The 19336-nt window shown below is 43.9% G+C and overlaps 1 protein-coding gene across 1 annotated transcript in view; it reads right to left on the bottom strand.

The window, feature by feature from the left end:
• Nucleotides 1-1467: 1467 nt before the first annotated feature.
• The window catches only part of LOC146617540 (polypeptide N-acetylgalactosaminyltransferase 14-like), a 243147-nt gene continuing 225278 nt past the window's right edge, over nt 1468-19336 (bottom strand). Inside the window, exons 16-17 of the mRNA XM_085373147.1 lie at nt 17637-17756; nt 1468-1626 (exon numbers count right to left, since the gene is read on the bottom strand). Coding sequence (XP_085229273.1) covers nt 1468-1626; nt 17637-17756 — 279 coding nt within the window. The remainder of the gene's footprint in view (nt 1627-17636; nt 17757-19336) is intronic.

Below are 19336 nucleotides of genomic sequence, written 5' to 3'. Positions count from 1 at the left end.
TTTGGTAAATGGTAAATGTTTTGGCATATTTAAATAGCGCTTTTCTACTCTGAGCACTGAGCAATTCTAGTCATTTAAGGTGGCTTTGCATCATTCATAGTTCAAAATAATCTTTCTTTATCTCATACTTGGTACAGCTCCTAAGTTCATCCTCTCTGAAACAGGCCATTTTAGTTCCCGTTCCTTTAAGGCCACCCACCCTTTAAGCCTATGTTTCTTAAAGTGTGGGGCAGGTCCTGTAGGTGGGGCACAGAGCCACTGCAGGTGGGACACTGTCAACCTGGTGAAAAATATGAAGTGAAACTGGGTTTGCTTTTACTAGGCAGAGTATACAAAAATAGTTAGCTGATGCTGCTGCACTGACCTTTAAAGGTCAACATTAGAGGAGTTGTACCTCACACAAAGATCCTTTGTTATCGTTCATCCTCGTTTTTTTTTAAACTCTCGAGAGTGTTGCGCTTCTAAAATGGGGCATATGCCACAAAAACTAGGAGCTGCTGTTGTAAGCTTACTTTCTTCTGATTGGCTGCCCCTTGCAAACAGAAGGTTTGAACAGAAGATGGGTGGGGCTTTTGTGCTCACTTTAGGAATATCCTCTCTCACTGACATCACAAAGAGCCTACCGTTGAAAAAAATGGTATGAAACGGAGCATTTAGAGCAGGGTGGAGCCAGAGCTTTAGGATCACAGGGGTTACTTGTACATAAAGTGTTCTCATAATCGAGAACCTCAATAACTGAGACTATTCCCAAAGCAGTAAATGAAAGCTTAAGCCAAGCAACAAAACAAACAAACAAACAAACAAACAAAAACCTTAGGATATATTCCAGACTGGAGATGATTGCATCCCGCTTGGTGTGACAGACTAAAGATTTCACATTTTGTGCAGTTTACTGGGGCTTTACTTTGGTGAGTTTCTGGTTAGATCCCAGTAAGAAACCGACTGGGATGCTGCAGTAAAGACAGTGACAGGTATTTGACCAACTGAAATAAAACCTCGAGCTGTGCTTGGTTTTAATTTCCAGCTTATTAAACATCCTTTAAAAGCAGATTGCAAAAGACACAGGAAACATTCTATGATTGTTATTTTTTGTTTGTTTTTTTTGTCCATCTCAGCTATTTGAAAGTTCTGGGTTTTAAGGTGCACTTGGTTTTCACTCTCCAATACAGACACTTGAATCTCCAAACCACACAATTTTCCGGCTTCTCTTGGAGCAACATTATTTCAAACCAGTGCAGCTCATAAATAAATCAGGTCTTTATACCTGAAAGGTCTGCATTTCTTTTCATGCTACAAAGACCCATAAAAAAGTCTTCATCAGCTTTCTATTCAGATATCCTCGATGCAGCACTGTGACATGATTGCTCATGCATGGTCAGTGTGTGAGCAGCATTCTCTCTTTGAGTTGAGGGATGAGTGTGACAGGGCACATTTTTTAAGAGGGAGTAAAGGTCACATGGTCAGGGGTCAGGAGAAGGGGACTTCCCATCTTTGCGTGTATGCGCTCAGTTCACAGGGGCTGATCACCAACATTCGGGAATCGTCCATCCCGTCCAGAGCCATCTCCGAGTCCAGGCAGAACCGGGAGACGAGGTGCTCCAAGTGAGTCCCTGACTTCTGCCACCGCTGCAGGAAAAATGAAGAAAAAAAACATTTAAAAAGTTAAAAACAAACGTTTAAAATCTTAACTACTTTATCATCTCATGTAAATTAGAAAACAAAACATTTACTGGTTAGTGTGGAAAACATACCACAAATAAGGAGTCCAAAAATTAATTTTTTGTTGTTGTTGCTGTGCTTCATTTTTTTTTTTGCTCACTATTGATCCAGCTGCTGTACTGCAGTCAAGAGCTGCTCGGAGGATCTAATGAATGCAGAAACCTGCAGCAGCTGTGAAAAGGTCTTCAGTCATGCTCTGCTGAGCAGGTGTATTACTGTATGACCGCAGAGAAATATGCTGAGAAACACGAATCTGACAATGACAGAGCTGATGTCACACTCTTTCGCATAAAAAAGAAAATGAAAAGAAAACGTTTTTTAGGGGTTACACCTGCACACACGGCACTGAATGGCAGGCCTCGCTCAAGTCACTGAAGTAATTTAGAAAGCATGGAATATGCAGGCTATACAGCCGCCACCGAATCTAACAATACACCAACATAACATCTAAGAAAAAAAAACAGGATGCTTCAGCAGAAATCCCCAGGAACCGCACGCCGCACGATGACCACCAAACAGAGGTTAGCACCACAATTCTCATCAGAGGACCCGTCGGAGAAGCACGCTTCACTGAATCCTGAACGCTGTTATTGGTGATCAAATCTTTACTTTTAGAAGTGCATGTGTATGCAGATTTTACAAGTATGAAAAGTGCAAGTTTTCACTGATTTATATATATCCTCCATCCAGCTGGGCCATGTTCTCCCTGTGGATGTGTGGGTGTACAAAAGGGTTAGGGTTGTGTATGGGATTTCCTATGCCCCCTGAATGCACCATCGGGGTGCATGTCCGCAACTTTAGTTCAGAGACAAACGGCAGCCAAACAACGGACAGTGTGTGCGTTCATAAGACCGTAAGTTAATGTTTTACTTCACTCAGTTGTGTTGGTGTTCAGCCATGAGTGTATTTGATGACTTACCAGCAGTTTCTGCTTCTGTTTATGTGACATTATGTACAAGTGGTAGTTCGCTAGCATAACAGATTTGTTTACTAATTAGCTTCTAGGAGAGAGATTCGTTGTTATCGTGTTGTTGATTCTGTGCTCCGTGTAACAGATGATAAACCAATGTACAGTTGCCTTCAGTGCATAGTTGTATGCGGTGTGTTAATGCATAATGTCTGACTTTAAGTTTATGTAACCAGGCTGAAGTATAATGTCAGCTTATTTAGCTATATACTGTACTTGAGTACACCTCAGTTGTATCTTTATGTTTATTATGTAATCTGATTCCTAATTGATTGTATTATTATGCTTTGTCTGCAGAAACCACACATACACACACATACACACACACTCTATCTCGCCCAGCTGCGGGCACATTCTCAATTGAAAATACAAAGAATGACAACTTTATTCCTGGACTCTGCCTGTTTGTTCCTCTCACATCTGAACATTTGCAAGTGTCCTGACCCGACACTCTGAAGTGATTGCTGCCAGCTCAGATTTCTTTAACCCTTCTGAACATTTGGTCCTTCGAGCCGGAGGTGAGCAACTGCTTCAGCCTTATATGTTCAGAATGGAAGGCCGATACCCATACAGAGAGTCTGACCGTCCGCACAGACATAGCAAGCTGCCATCATACCTCCAGAACTATGAAGTGGATGACCTCACTAAGAACCGACTCTCACATGATGATCAGGGCAAGCATTCTACTCATCCTGAAATTCTCCAATATATTCATCATATGAAAGAGGAACACAATCAACTCCGACTAGATGTGCAACGCCTGACAGAATTGATCTCTAGCTCACCTGTACTAGCTCCACAGCATGCCACATCACGGTCTGAGGATGGGACGTCAACCACACCTGCCCACACTAGTAAGCTGGTGCCAATCAAAGGTCAGAAGAGCCCACATCAGCCTGAAAGTGCTCCACAGGTGCCATTTGGGGATGAGTCTCAACATCCAAAGGACAGCCAGCATGGCCTGATTGAGGAGCTCACCCACAGTCTAAATGACGCAGATCTTGACAGGGAGCGCAGCGCACAGTCACCATCACCTTCAGTCGACTCATGCCCTGAATCTCAAGATTTTCTTTCACCAATGACACCAGGTGAGAGGCCCTCTCCACTTCCAGCGTCAGCAGCAAGGGGACGATCACCGTATCATGCAGGCCAAAGAAGGGTTGACGAGGTGTATGCTCGTCGCCACAGGAACTGCAGTCAGCCTGCCACTCCTCCTAGATTGCCAAGGCTAGGGGCCTGCTATGAAGATGATCCATACTACAGACAAGATGACAGGCATCCTACCCCTGGTCACCCAAGCTGCCCTGACAGTCACTATCGTTCTCCTTATGGATATGGGTATCAGGATTCGAGTTATCCGTACAGGCGCTGTGGTAACTATCCAGATGACCGCCGACAGTGTCCAACCGATCGCCTGCAACCAGGTGGGTGCCCTCAGACACCACTCTCTCTCAGCAGAGCCCAACCGATAGAGACTTATCGTGGACCTCAACCAACGATCCCCGACCTTGTGCACGAGGACCCACGTGAGTTTGCAAGATTAAAGCTAGCTCTAGATAACATACTTCCACTTGATGCTCCTGAACACTTCAAGTTCCAAATCTTGACAGATCACCTTAAGTGTGAAGATGCACTACTTGTAGCTGACTCATACAGTAACAGTCCATTCCCATTTGCTGACACCATGAGAGCACTTACAGAAATGTATGGGCAACCTCAACATCTGGCCTTAAAAAGGATTACCAAACTGATGGATGGACCCAACATTAGGAGTGGTGACATCAGAGCCTTCAAGTCTTTTGCACTACAAGTCCGTGCGCTAGTCGGTATGTTACACCAGTTGGGAGAACAAGGTCGGACAGAGTTGAGGTGTGGCTCACACGTATCTCGCCTCTTAGCTAAGCTACCTTATGACCTAAGAGCAAATTTCCAGAGATTTGTCAATCCCATCAACACTCCTATACCAACACTGCTTCATCTTGCTGAATGGCTTGAGTATGAGGTGCGTGTCCAGGTAATTGGAGACCAATATTGCGGCCACTCTGACAGGGAGAGGCAAGTTTCACGAAAGGAAAGACGTCCTGAGCATAAGTTTCAGAAGGTTGCCACCATTCTCCATGGTAGTGAGCCCAGGAGAAAGATGGAAGGTGACATGTCAGCGGCACAAGAAAGGCCCAAGAAGTACTGTCCATTCTGTAATACAGTGCAGCATTACCTGAATCAGTGCAGTAACTTCAAACTCTTGTCGAAGGAGCAGAAGACAGAGTGGATCAAGGTGAATAAGAGGTGCTGGCGATGCGCCCGTGATCATCAAGCAGCTAAGTGTAACCTCAAAGCCAAGTGTAAACCATGTGGGCGCCGACATCTTGAAGTTCTTCATGATGTCAATATCAGCCCAGATGCTACAGCCTCTGATTCAACCAGTGCACCAGAGGAAAGCACATGCTTAGTAAGTTCCACCTCTGAGACACTGTACGTAGACCGGCAAACCAATAGCAGTCAGGTGTTACTCAAGCTAAGTCGTGTCATCATTAGGAGCAGTACAAAGATGGTTGAAACCTATGCTATACTGGATGATGGATCAGAGCGTACCATACTTCTGCACGAAGCGGCTGATTGCTTGGGGCTGCACGGGGAAGCTGAGGACCTAGCACTCCGCACTGTCCGTCAAGATAGCTGTACCATCCATGGTGCTGCTGTGTCATTCTCCATTTCTCCTGCCTCACAGCCGAACAAGTCCTTCCAGATCCACCGAGCCTTCACAGCAAAGGAACTTGGCCTAGCACGCCATAGTTACCCGATAAAAGCATTACAGGAGCGGTACCGTCACCTTAAGCACCTGCCACTGCCAGACATAAAGGAGGTACAGCCCCTTCTGCTTATTGGGTCAGATAATCCACATCTTCTCACTCCTGTGGAGCCAGTACGTCTAGGTCCTCCAGGTGGACCTGCAGCTGTGCACACCCGACTTGGATGGACTTTACAGGGTCCATCGAGATTCCTACGTCAGCGGCTAACCCCACAGCAGTGTCTCTTCACCTCTGGGGCCTCACCAGAAGCTGAGCTCTTCAGCCATGTGGAGAGACTCTGGAAGATGGATACCTTGCCATACCGGAGTGAGCGGCTCATTACTAGGTCCCGACAAGACGCTGAGGCCATTCAGAGACTTGAGGAAAGGACAATGCGAGTAACAATTGATGGAGTAAATCGCTACGCCACCCCACTACTGTGGAAGAAGAATCTTCCCCCTCTTCGTGCTACACCAGAGGCAGTTTTGGCCCAGCTTCGTGGTACAGAGAAACGACTTGCCAGAGAACCACAGAAGGCAGCTGCCTACTCTCGGGAAATCCAAAAACTGCTGCAGGCTGGCTTCGTCACAGCTGTTGCACCGGAAGAGGCCGCAGTGAGTAACTGTTCGTGGTTTATCCCCCATCACATGGTGCACCACAACGGGAAGGACAGGATAGTGTTCAACTGTTCCTTCACCTACAAGGGTCAGAGCCTGAACGACTGCCTTCTTCCAGGGCCTACACTGGGAGCTAGCCTGTTGGGAGTCCTTCTCAGGTTCAGGGAACACCCAGTCGCCTTCAGCAGTGACATAAAAGGGATGTTCCATCAGGTCCGTCTGCTAGATGAGGACAAACCCTTTCTCTGTTTCCTGTGGCGAGACATGAAGGTAGACGAAAAACCCACCATCTACCAATGGCAGGTGCTTCCCTTTGGGACTACATGCAGTCCGTGCTGCGCCACCTTTGCACTTCAAGATCATGTCCAGAAACACACTGAGCCAGGAGAGGATGCTCGTCTGTCCATAGAACGTAATTTCTATGTTGACAACTGTTTGCAGAGCCTCCCATCAGAAGGCCAAGCCAAGGAGTTGGTGGATCGCCTGCAGTCTCTCCTCTTGGAGGGTGGATTTGAACTACGACAATGGGCTAGCAATGTCCACACGGTCATCAGCCACCTACCAGTTGAATCCCAGTCAGAGGGTAGCGTTCTCTGGCTCTCCCAGGAGTCAGCCGATCCGCAAGAGCGCACTCTAGGACTCGTATGGCACTGTAAGACTGATGCACTCCGGTACAAGCATCAGCAGAGTGTCAGTTCAGAGCCAACAATGCGCAACATTTATCGGCTGCTCGCCCAGCAGTATGATCCTCTCGGGTTTCTTATTCCATATACAACCAGGGCAAAGGTCATCGTGCAACACCTCTGGGACAAGAAAAGAGGATGGGATGATCCTCACTTACCTGAGAATCTGCTCCACGCCTGGCGTTTGTGGGAAAGTGAACTCAGCCAGCTCTCACAGATAACGCTGCCGAGATGCTACACTGACTCACGCTCGGATTGTAGTCACAGCCATCGGAGCCTTCATGTGTTCTGTGATGCCTCTGAGCGTGCCTATGGGTCTGTGGCATATCTACGCACCGACCAAGGAGAAGAAAAGGTCCAGGTGGCTTTCTTGGCTGCGAGGTCGAGAGTTGCACCCAAGAAGCAACTCTCAATTCCAAGGCTAGAGTTGTGTGGAGCCCTTACAGGAGCACAGCTGGCTTCTGTTCTGAAGAAAGAACTGACCCTTGACATCCAAGATGTGGTGTTCTGGACAGACTCGACTACAGTGCTTAACTGGCTCCATTCAGATTCATGCAGATATAAAGTCTTTGTGGGAACCAGAGTTGCAGAGGTACAAGAACTCTCCGCTGCAGCATCTTGGCGGTACGTGGACTCAGGAACCAATCCAGCAGACGATATCACAAGAGGGAAAACTGTGGCTCAGCTTGCTGGTGCAAATCGCTGGAGCCGGGGGCCACCATTTCTTCAGCTGCCACCCAGCCTTTGGCCACAAGCACCGGTGGGAGAAGCTAAGGAGGAAGTGGAGGAGCTGAAGAAGCCAGTGTTCTGTGGTCTGCTTACTGGATCCGCTAGTCCAGCGATACCTGACATCAAACAGTTCAGCACATATGAGGAACTCCTGAAAGCCACTGCTCGAGTGATGCACGGGGCGGCTAATGACACCAGTCACCCTGATGCTGATGACTTTAAAAGGGCAGAGCTGGCCCTGCTTAGACATTCTCAGATGGAGAGCTTCCCGAGAGAATTCACATTACTTAAATCAGAGAAGCTGATTCCATCCAGTAGCAGGCTAATTACCCTCACTCCTGAGTATGACAAGGCTTCTGACTTGATTAGAGTTGGAGGTCGACTCCGCAGATGCGAAGGCCTGAGCCCTGAGGTACTACACCCTGTACTTCTAGAGCCTGCTCACCCAGTTACGAAGCTTCTAATCCAGCGATGTGACAATAAGCTCAACCACCCGGGAGCTGAACGTGTTTTCGCTGAGTTGCGCCGGAAATACTGGATCTTAAGGGGGAGAGAAGCAGTCAGAAGACATCAGCATTACTGTCCCGAATGCAAGAAGTGGAGAGGTCAACCAGAGGTCCCGAAAATGGCAGATTTGCCGCCCTCAAGTTTGAGGCTCTTCCGACCTGCTTTCTATTCGACTGGAATGGACTGCTTCGGCCCTATGCTCATTAAAGTGGGTCGGCGCACAGAAAAGAGGTGGGGCATCCTTTTCAAGTGTCTTACTACTCGAGCAGTTCACCTGGATCTGCTGGTAAACATGGATGTTGACTCCTTCTTGATGTCACTCAGACGGTTCATAGCCCGTAGAGGGAAGCCGTTTGAACTCCGTTCGGACCAGGGTACTAACTTTCGAGGTGCAAGTAAGGAACTACAAGAAGCATTCATCGCCCTAACGCCAGATCTTAGACAGCAACTGGCAGCAGAACAGATCCGATTCTGTTTCAATCCCCCTAGTGCTCCACACTTTGGAGGGTCTTGGGAGAGAGAGGTGCGATCTGTGAAAACCGCTCTGCGCACCACGTTGGGAGCGCAGATAGTGTCAGAGGAAGTGCTGAGGACTGTCCTGCTTGAGGTGGAGAGTATACTCAACTCCAGGCCTTTGGGTTATGTTTCTTCAGACATCGCAGACCCAGATCCCATCACGCCCTACTCTTTGTTGATGGGGCGGCCAGATTGCTCTCTACCCCAAGTGTTCTATCCAGAATCCGAGCTGCTCAGTCGTAAGAGATGGAGACACACTCAAGTCCTGGCTGACCAATTCTGGAAGCACTTCATACGGCATTTTATGCCCACCTTGCAACCACGGCAGAAATGGCACAAGGACACAGACAACATTGCAGTTGGATCTGTGGTTCTCATTGTTGATCAGCAGACCCCACGAGCGCTCTGGCAAGTAGGAACTGTGAAAACTATCCTACCGGGGGCCGATGATCGTGTCAGAGCTGCAGTCGTTCGAGTAAAGGACCGAACTTACACTCGCCCGGTGGCCCGGCTCATCAGGTTGCCTGTTCTACCCCGGGATTCTGCTTAGGTGCAGAGGACATTCCATCAAGGTCAAATTTGTACATCAAATTTGGGGGCGGCTGTACAAAAGGGTTAGGGTTGTGTATGGGATTTCCTATGCCCCCTGAATGCACCATCGGGGTGCATGTCCGCAACTTTAGTTCAGAGACAAACGGCAGCCAAACAACGGACAGTGTGTGCGTTCATAAGACCGTAAGTTAATGTTTTACTTCACTCAGTTGTGTTGGTGTTCAGCCATGAGTGTATTTGATGACTTACCAGCAGTTTCTGCTTCTGTTTATGTGACATTATGTACAAGTGGTAGTTCGCTAGCATAACAGATTTGTTTACTAATTAGCTTCTAGGAGAGAGATTCGTTGTTATCGTGTTGTTGATTCTGTGCTCCGTGTAACAGATGATAAACCAATGTACAGTTGCCTTCAGTGCATAGTTGTATGCGGTGTGTTAATGCATAATGTCTGACTTTAAGTTTATGTAACCAGGCTGAAGTATAATGTCAGCTTATTTAGCTATATACTGTACTTGAGTACACCTCAGTTGTATCTTTATGTTTATTATGTAATCTGATTCCTAATTGATTGTATTATTATGCTTTGTCTGCAGAAACCACACATACACACACATACACACACACTCTATCTCGCCCAGCTGCGGGCACATTCTCAATTGAAAATACAAAGAATGACAACTTTATTCCTGGACTCTGCCTGTTTGTTCCTCTCACATCTGAACATTTGCAAGTGTCCTGACCCGACACTCTGAAGTGATTGCTGCCAGCTCAGATTTCTTTAACCCTTCTGAACAGTGGGTTTTAGTGGGACTCATGACTCGGGCTAATTGGTGATTCTAAACTGGCCTTAGGTGTGCATGGCTGTGCTCTTGGGTGTACTCAGCCTCTCACACTCCTATAGCTGAGTTGGGCTCCAGCCTGTCTATGACCCATGTCCATATAAGTGATTAGGATCTTACAATGGTAAAATATTCTTCCAAAAATCACTTCTAAGTTGTGTCAAGCTCAACTGCTGTTAAAATGTTCATGAAAAAAGAAAGTAATTTAAGTAATCCTAATAATAAAAACAAATCAAACACTGATTCAGGCTCCCTGGTGGAGTTATTAAATGTGCCAGCTCAATAGCTTACAACTGCTTTCACTGATGATATTTGTTCCCTTTTTACTCAAATAATACTTCAATAATTGTTTGTATTGTTTGATTGGAATCATTCAGACTAATGTTAAAAGCTGTGTTTTTGTCAGGAGCGAAATTATTCTCACCTTTAATATTCATTAAAATCATTTTCTACAGATGCAAAGTGACTAACATTTTTCACATGACTCCACCAACTTTACTTGAAGCCACCTGGTAATAAAAACATATTTATGGTTGTACTTCCACATCTAATTATACTCTCTACATTTATTGATTAAAAGGTAATCATAAATTCTGACCGCTTTCAGTTTACAATGGACAGCATGTGATTCCCCACAGTCACCACTAGATGGAGAAGTCTCCTGACTTTTTCAACAATCCAGTGGCTCTTTGACCAGATAGACACTGTGTGTGTGTGTGTGTGTGTGTGTGTGTGTGTGTGTGTGTGTGTGTGTGTGTATTATTCATAGCTGGATTCTTTAGCTGTGAAACAAAGCAGTAGATATGATCAGACATGAAAAGAGGCTTTTATCTAGCAGTGGGTCTGAAACCCAGCCATCTGAGACAGACAAAGAAAAACAGAATAAAAGATAAAAGAAGAGAGACAAAACGAGGGAAAAATAGAAACTATTTGTGTGTGTGTGCCATTTGTGTGATATCTGTATCTTTGTGTTTCATAATTTGCACGTTTGTGTGGTTATCTCCTTGTATCAGTGTTTTTATGCTTACGTTGGCTCGGAGCGGCCATGTTGTATTTGCTGAGCCTCTGAAGCATATCACTGTCATGTATCTTGATCTCATGAGGCATTGTAAAGACACACACACACAGTCACACAGACTCACACACACACAAATCAGCTTTGTTCTGTAGAAGTGCATTGTGGGTCTGCTGCGGCATTGTCAAGATGACATGCCCATCAGAGTACAGCGACGGGCCGCCGAGATTTTTAATTGAAAAAAAAAGACGGTGGGATAATTAAAAGTAAATTAATTAGTATTCAACTCATTAGTGTCGGCTCCAGCAGACTATAGAGAGTAACATGTTGCGTTGGTCTTTCTCTACACATCACTGTCTCTCTTTTAAGTACTGCACATTAAAGTTCATAAGCCTTTTGTTGCCTTTCAGGATGACTCAAGGGAGATGGGAGTCTTTTACAACCTGGTGAACAACACAGGCTGAAATGAAATCACCTTTCTCCAGGAATCTACAGGTATCAAAATACCCTGGTAAGAGACTGTACATTAAAGGTGGATGTAGCCACTGTGTCATAAGGGTGGAAATGGAAATTATCGTATTTGTACGAGAGCGTGAGAGCAAAGTCACCAGCTAGAAAGTTTAACTATAAAGCTTCATTTTTATTATATTTTATTGCACAAAAGAACAAGAGCGAGATAACAAAGTGCAAAATGCAAGAATCTGCACAGGGAGTATGCTGAACTTGTCTCATTAGAGTCCACCGGAGGCTGAATACAGCAGCTGTAAAAGTAATACAGTCAAGTGTTACTTCTGCATCTAATCAGCTATAAAACACCTTGAAAAAAGTTTTTGGCTCTAAATAGAAAAGGATAAGGATGCTTTCAAAGATTCACAGCAAACAGGAAGCAACACTGAAATAATAAATCTGCAGGCACACCTGCTTGGCAGGTGGTTTTGTTTTGAGCATCTTGGAGGACATGCCACAGATCTTCTGTGAATTCAGGCTGTCTCACTGTCTCTTTGTGAAAACGCAGACCGGCTCCATGATGATAAGATCAGCGCTCTGTGGGGGCTAAACCATCTGTTGGAGAACTCCTTGTTTTTCTTGTGGCTGAAAATAGTTCTTTATGACTCAGGCTGGATGTTTGGGCTTGTCGATGTACTGCAGAATGAATCTGGGGCTGATCACTGATGAGCCTCAATGATGGATTTGCAGGAAATATATCTGAACATCTAAAGTGCACCACTGCACTTTCTTATCATTTAAATCTCAGGTGAATTCATCAAACAAATGGCTTTTAGTTTGTTTTTGTGTGTCTGTGTTTTTTCCCTCTTGGTGAATAGAGGACATGTTGGCAGGTTTGACAACTCAAACCTTTAAAAGAGAGGTGAACACCAACCATTTTCTGACTCATGTACTCTATTCAAAAATAAATCTGGTTTCCAGCATGAGGCCCATTCGCTTTTTTCTGACAATATTAAGGTTGCTGCTCCTTCTCACTCTGAACATCTGCGACTCCATCTCTTTAGTGCTGTGATTTTTCGATTTGACTGCAAGTTGTCGTTCTAATCCAACAGACATGGCACCAGGAACAGAAATGAGTTCCAGGAAAAAACAGTCTGGTGCCTCAGAGGAAGAAAACAGATTTGTGATAGAGAAACATCCTAAGGACGTGACAGAAAGACCAACTTTCTTTCAATGTTTTTGCCTATTTTTACCTTGTGACAAGTTGTGCTACTAACCTACTGTTCAAGAAAAACCACAAGCTGTGATTTATATCTGGTTAACACAAGCCGATATGCTTCTGTGGAAAACTGAAATCAGAAAAAGCTGAGATTTTAAGTAATCTGTAAAATATGCGAGTGGAAGTGTGTGACAGGAAGTCTAAGTATACAAAAGAAACACACTCCATGCAAAATCACTCAAATGTTAAAGAATAAAAATGTATATTTCACACAGGAATTTCTGAAGAACTTTGACATCCCAGGATGCTGCCTGGCTTGAAATCAACAGAACATCTTTTGGGGTTTTAAAGATAAAAATAGAGCAACACAGCACCTCCAGCAAATAAGAGCTGGAAAAAAAAGAAGTTTCTGAAGAATGGAAGAACATCCCTCCAGAAACCTATGCAGCACACCCTCATGTCGAGGACAACTAAGTCTGCCATCAATAATAAATGTGCACATGCAAAGGAAAAAAGTGCACTGCCTTCTGAGGTCCTACTGCAGAGTTTCTATTTTTAACACAATAATAATGAAGTTTCAGTTTTCAGTCTAACGTAAGAGCAGATCTGACCTTCATGAAGGTCAGACACTTAAATGCACTGGTCTCACGATAATGTTTTCTATACATTAGAAAGCTTGATGGTGTTTAGATTTACTTTCACTAATATGTGCACCTTGAAAATAGATCAAAGTTATCCTCATTTGGAACTTTCACTTAAAAGTAAATTGGGGGCACAGAATGTGTCAAGAACAAGGGACAGGGATCTGCATGAAAGAACAATTCATTATGTATTGTGTACAAAAGTACTGAGCCATCTCCACATTACACCTACAGGAGCTGCTCAGCCATGGGAACTAATGCCACGAAGCTCCGGGTGCACCATTTTTGTGCTGAGACACCTCTGTTGTTTTTCAGTGAGCTCTTTAGAGCGACCCATTCTCTCAAAAATGCTTGTAAAAGCAGACATCATGGCTAGATGCTTGATTTTATACATCTGTGGAAATGGGACTGAAAGAACACCTGAATTCAAAGATGAAGAGGTGGAACACAGTACGTTTAACCATAAAGTGTATGTGATAATAAATAAACACAGTGTAGAAAAAAAATCTGGCTTGATTTTGATGCTCATGTGCAGCAATACGCCATGCAGATGGTGTTACATGAAAAATGGCACTCCTCCAAGGTTTAAACTTTTTTCAAGTTGAAAAAGTGCTTAGCAAAATGGTAAAACTGCTCCTTCTAATAGCCTCTTTCACGGAGCGAATGTTTAACCATCACAAATAAAGTTTTTTTTAACAAAAAAATCTTTTAATACTATTAGGTAGCTATATTAGTAAAGATGTCTTTTCTAATATGCAAAATAATAAGAAAGTAACAAAACATATAAAAACTTGAAGTACAAGTACATTAAAACTGTACTTGAGTAAATGGACAAAGTTACATTCCACCACTGGCCCGATCCATGCCCCTGACCCTCCTGATTGGTGTGAGTGTTCCTACACGTCCCTGCAGTCATGCGTGGGTGAGTAATGCTTGTTTTATTATACTATTTTCTGGTCTATTCGCAATGAAGCACTGGTGGCCTTGCAGTACAGTGGCTGCATAGCCATACTGTATGAAGAGGAATTTTATAGGCTTCTTGCATGCTGGGCTTCTACAGATGTGTGTGCATCTGCAAGGAAATAAAATCTGTGGTGCAACTGCCTGTGGTTGTAATTGTATGCTATAGGAGGTGTTTGTCACTAAAACTGAGGTTAGTGGAAGTGTATGTGACTGGATGCTTATTCTACTGGGTTTGTGAGTGACGAGATGGCACTCAGCGCATGTTAATCAAAGTGTTTGTAAGTGCGAATCTAAGTGGCTACATTCTCTCAGCTCCTCAGGTCAAACGTAATTTTTCCCTCTCATACTGAACGGTCTACTCTCACCTTCTCTTTACCTCTCTCACCCTGCCTCTCTCTCCTTCTCTGTCTGTCACGGTCTGTTTATTTCCGTCTTCACCACTCACTCTCACTCCCCGTTTTGCTGTCTTCCTCTGTGTCTTTCGTCCCATCACCGCGCCCACATTTCTCTAGCCTCAATTTAACCTCTCTGCATTTTCTCCTCTCTCTCTCTCTCTGGGTCTGAGTCTCTCTACCAGTCAGCTCTGGGCTGTTTCTCTGGTGGATCGCCGTTCTAATTAGCTATCATCCCTCTACTTCCTGCCTTCTGACACACAAACACGCACGCACACATACGTATGCACACTCTCAAGTGGGACATGTAACAACACTGTGTGTGCGTGTGTGTGTCTCGGTACAAAAGTTTAAAAGTTGCATGAAAGAGATCCGCTTTAGTGGCTCAGCTAAAAAACACAAACAAAACATACACAGTGACTGGTGTGTGTGTGTGTGTGTGTGTGTGTGTGTGGTTTCAGTCCTTTAATTTAAGTCTCAAGGACTCCAGCTTTAAACACCTGCCTGTGCGCTTTTTGTGTTCAATTGTCTTCATCATTAGCCACAAACCTCCGTTCTTCCTTCCTTCCTTTAATTCCTCCTTTCAAACTGTTCCTTTCCCTATTTTGGTTTTGCTTCCTTTGTTCCCTTCCTTATTTCTGTTTGCTTTTTCTTTCCTGCCATTTAGCCTTCCTTCCTTTCCACATTGTTCTTTATTCCTTTTTCTTCATTCATCCTTTTCTATTTAGTTCCCCAAGCTACCTTATTTATTTCCTTGTTAATGTCCTCTTTCCATTTCGCCCATTTATGCATGTTTGTTATTCATTCCTTCTTTACATCATCCATCTTTTTTTCCTTCCTTCATATAGCTCCCCTCCTTCCTTCCTTCCCTCCCCTCCCAATTCTTTCTCCCTTTCTTTTATCCATACCATTTCGATAAATTTATTCTTTGTTTGCTTCCTACTATTTAGCATTCCTTCCTTTCATTCACTGCTTCCTTCCTTCCTACCGTCCTTCCTTCATTGCGTGTCCCATTTACACCTACCTGCATGCATTCTTTCCTTTTCCTATTGTTTCTTCCTCACTTTTCTTATTCTTTCCTTCCTACACCTGTCCTCCTTCTTTCTTTCTCTCCTTTCTTCCATGCCACATTACACTTTCCTCCCTGCCCATATCTTTTTTCCTTCATTCCTTTCCCCTGCCTTCTTTACCTGTTTCCTTCCTTTTTTCCTATCCTTAATTCCTTCCTTCTTTCTTTTTCTTTTCTTCTTTTCATGCCCCCACGGGCTTTCTTTTCCTTCCCTATTCTTTCTTCCTTTCTTCCAATCTTCCTTTCTTTTCTATACCTTGCTTTCTTCCTTCTTTCTCTCCTTTCTTTGATGTCCCTATTATATTTTCCTTCCCATATCCTTTGTTCCTTCATTTCTTTCCCATTCTCCTCTCCTAACTTCCTCTATGTATTTCTATCATTCTATTTTCTCTATCCTTACATCCTTCACCTCTGTCATTCTTTCTCTCCACTTTCCTCATTTTTTTAAACATTGTTTTCCATCTTTCCTCCATCAGTTTTGCTGATAAAGATCTTTTTGTTTGCTCTTCCTCTTGCTTTACCTCCAAACCCCTCTCCCCAGTGTACTGAGAGTGTCTCCATAAAGAGCACACGTGCAGGAGAGTACGCTCCTGTCTGTCAGAGTCACATCCAGTTAACAATCCAGAAGAGCAACAACTTTCTCCCCAGATTCCCTCAGCTGGCACATCTATTGTATCTGAAGTTTTTGTCTCGTTTGGTGACAGCACATCCTCTTCTGCTGCTGCTGCCACAGGGGAGCTTACTGCTGAGGTATAAAAATATGCAGACCCCTAGAAGCCTGAGCCTCACTCATAAAGGCTAAAATGGGGCGGACTGTTCTTCAGGTGAGGAATTAAGTGAACAAATGCACAAAGACTCTTGAATCCTGTGACAAGATTTATTTTGATTTATTGTGTTTACTTTTTGCTCTGGGCTTTTGTTGATGTACACTGTGTGCTGCAGCAACGTGTTATATGATGAACGGCTGCCCTACGAGGTCATTTGTTTGTTCTTTTTCTTTTCTTTACCTTTTTCTCCTTTCACATCCACATTTTTTCCTCCCTTCATTCTCTTTTCTTTTATCAGTATTTACTCTTTATTCTTTTATCATCACACATCAACATTTCCTTCAGCCTCCATTTCTCTTCTCTTACTCCTTTAGTCTTTCTCGTCCTGGTTTTAGCCCCTTGTCGCTCCCCTAATTACCTCTCCTTTTACTTCAATTTCCTGTCTCTCCTTTCCCCCCCGCTTTTTGCGCTTCAATGACTAATGGATCAAATAATGCATAATAAGAGCAATGACGAACACTGAGTGAATCATACACCCTAGCACCTGTACATGGTTTTTAATGTCTGATCCTGCCCACGTGTCCAGTAGATTCTATTAATCCAGATGGGATGAACACAAATACACACGCACACACAGATGAACATTTACACATAGGTGCATTTTCCATGCAGACTGAACAGTTGGTGGGGTGTAATGAGCTAATCTTCTGCAATACCTCTCCCTTAACTTCCTCTCCTCTGTGTCCCTCTGCCTTTCTATTTTCCTCATCTTTTCTTTTTGTCTGTCTAGCTTCACCTTTCCACCTGTGCCTCTCTCCATCGCTCTCTCTCTCTCTCTCAGGTGATTTATTGGTTGTCAGGTCGTTCTGTGCTGCAGGAGCTTCTGGGACGCCGTCAAGGTGCCCAGTGGTCAGGTAATGACAAGAGCGAGTGTGTATGTGTGTCTGTATTTCTAGCTACCTGTCCAAAAAACTGTCAAGCATCTGCTCCTGCAGAGTGTGTGTGTGTGTGTGTGTGTGTGTTAGTGCGAGTATGTGTGTGTGTATAACAATCATCTTTAGACAAATTTGCCTTCAGATTAATTAACATTTAGATTAATTTATCAGCCATATGATATACGGTTATGACCCGCCAGCAGATACGCACCACCTGTCTTCCTCGACTGTGTGTGTCTGTCTAAGTGTATGCGTGTATGTGCTCAGACCTGTTTGCCATCCGCCATGTTGCAGGGCAGCAGCAGGACCTGGGAGGCAGGGAACGTGGTGGAGACAGACAGGCAGTGCTGCTGCTGTCGGATCTGCTGTCCGTGAGTGTACACCCACTCCTGCAGAGAGGAAGATGGAGTTAATCATTTTTATCTGCTCTGAATTTTGAAATGCTGTGTGTGGGTTTGGTTTTTGAAAGCTGACATTTTCAAGTGCAGCCCCGCCTCTGGTGTTGTTTCTGATAAGCGGTCATGAAGATAAAGTCATTAAAGACAGCACAACAGCGGTAGAGACAGGTGGAAAAGCAACATTAAATTGGTGTGAATTTAATCCTCAACTCCCATTGTTTCTTGCTTTGCACCAGACCTGACTGCAGGGATTTGCTCCCATCTGGCTACAAGAGTATCGGTGAAGCCTGGCTCGCAGTTGGCATTGCAGTTCAGCACAAATGTGCTGAATGGGGAGGAAATTAGGGCTCTATCCAGGCCAGCCATCCACAACAAACTGTGAAAGCCATTTCTTTATAGACCAAACAAACAATGCTGACATGCTTGTCAAAGCAAATGGTTTAAATCGTCTTAATCGTGTTTGATTTTGATATATCTTTATTAGAATTAAAGGGCATTTAACAATCTAGGGATGATCCTGACTTATAACTTTTCATTTCAATATGAAAATACTGAAAAAGTTCCTGCAGCTATTTCTTGCCTTAATAAATATATATAAACAGTCACATGACAAAGAAAGTTTTCACGGGATCCTAAAAGGTAAAAAGAATACTCCGTGATATTTTCCTTCATAGTTCAGTCAAATTTGTCTTATAAGGAGAAATCTTGTAGAGAAATGTTGCCTCTTTTTTATGACACTGTTTTACCCTCATTGATGTTTGCAGGCATTCATTTCTGCTCACCTCTCTTAAGGTCCTGCCACAGCATTTCAGTCGGGCAGAGGTCTGGACCGACTGGGCCATTGCAGGACCTTGATTGTTTTTTTCAGCCATCAGTTGCATATTTGCTGCTGTGTTTATTATCATCGTCCTTTTGCAATGATCCAATTTAAGCCCAGCTTTAGCTGTTGAACAGATGGCCTCACATTTGACTCTAGAATACTTTAGTATAAAGAAAAGTTCATGGCTGATTGCATGGTCCGAGTGATTACAGAGCAGTTTTGCCCAAGCAGTCTTTTTGTCTTCCATTATTCAATTTTCACCAGCTTATCTGAGTCCAGGTTGTAGGAGCAGCGGTCTAAGCAAAGATGCTCAGACCTTCCTCTCCTGTAGAACTGCCTGAAGGGTTTACTGTGAATAATGAGCTAGCAACAGATGCAAGGCTTAAAGTCAGAGTTTTCAATGTCACAAAGATGACACCTGGCTAGATCACCCTGGTAACTATAATGACATATAACCTTGTCTGAAGCAGGCAGTGTTACAAGTTTCAGGTAAAAACAGCTTGAAATGATACATTTTTATGGATTGTGTTTAGAAAGCACTGAAAGAAGTCCTGCTATCAAGTTACAGACTGTGTATCTCATTATCAGCATTATCTTCAAGTATTCGTTGGTGAAGCAAAAAATGCATGAATACGTTTTTTTTGTTATGTTGTTTCTTTAAACTGCTGGAATTGTATAAAATAGAGCAAAAAATAGAAAAATCAGTCAATCCATTTGTAGCACATTTATCACCAAGAATAATCAGTCTACA

This window comes from Diplotaxodon limnothrissa, linkage group LG15 (assembly GCF_057381915.1).
Source record: "Diplotaxodon limnothrissa isolate DT_005_m linkage group LG15, D_limnothrissa_male_GT1.1, whole genome shotgun sequence".
In the NCBI taxonomy this organism is placed as follows: domain Eukaryota; kingdom Metazoa; phylum Chordata; class Actinopteri; order Cichliformes; family Cichlidae; genus Diplotaxodon; species Diplotaxodon limnothrissa.
Note: the sequence above shows the minus strand (reverse complement) of the source record. Positions and strands in the feature narration are given on the sequence as shown.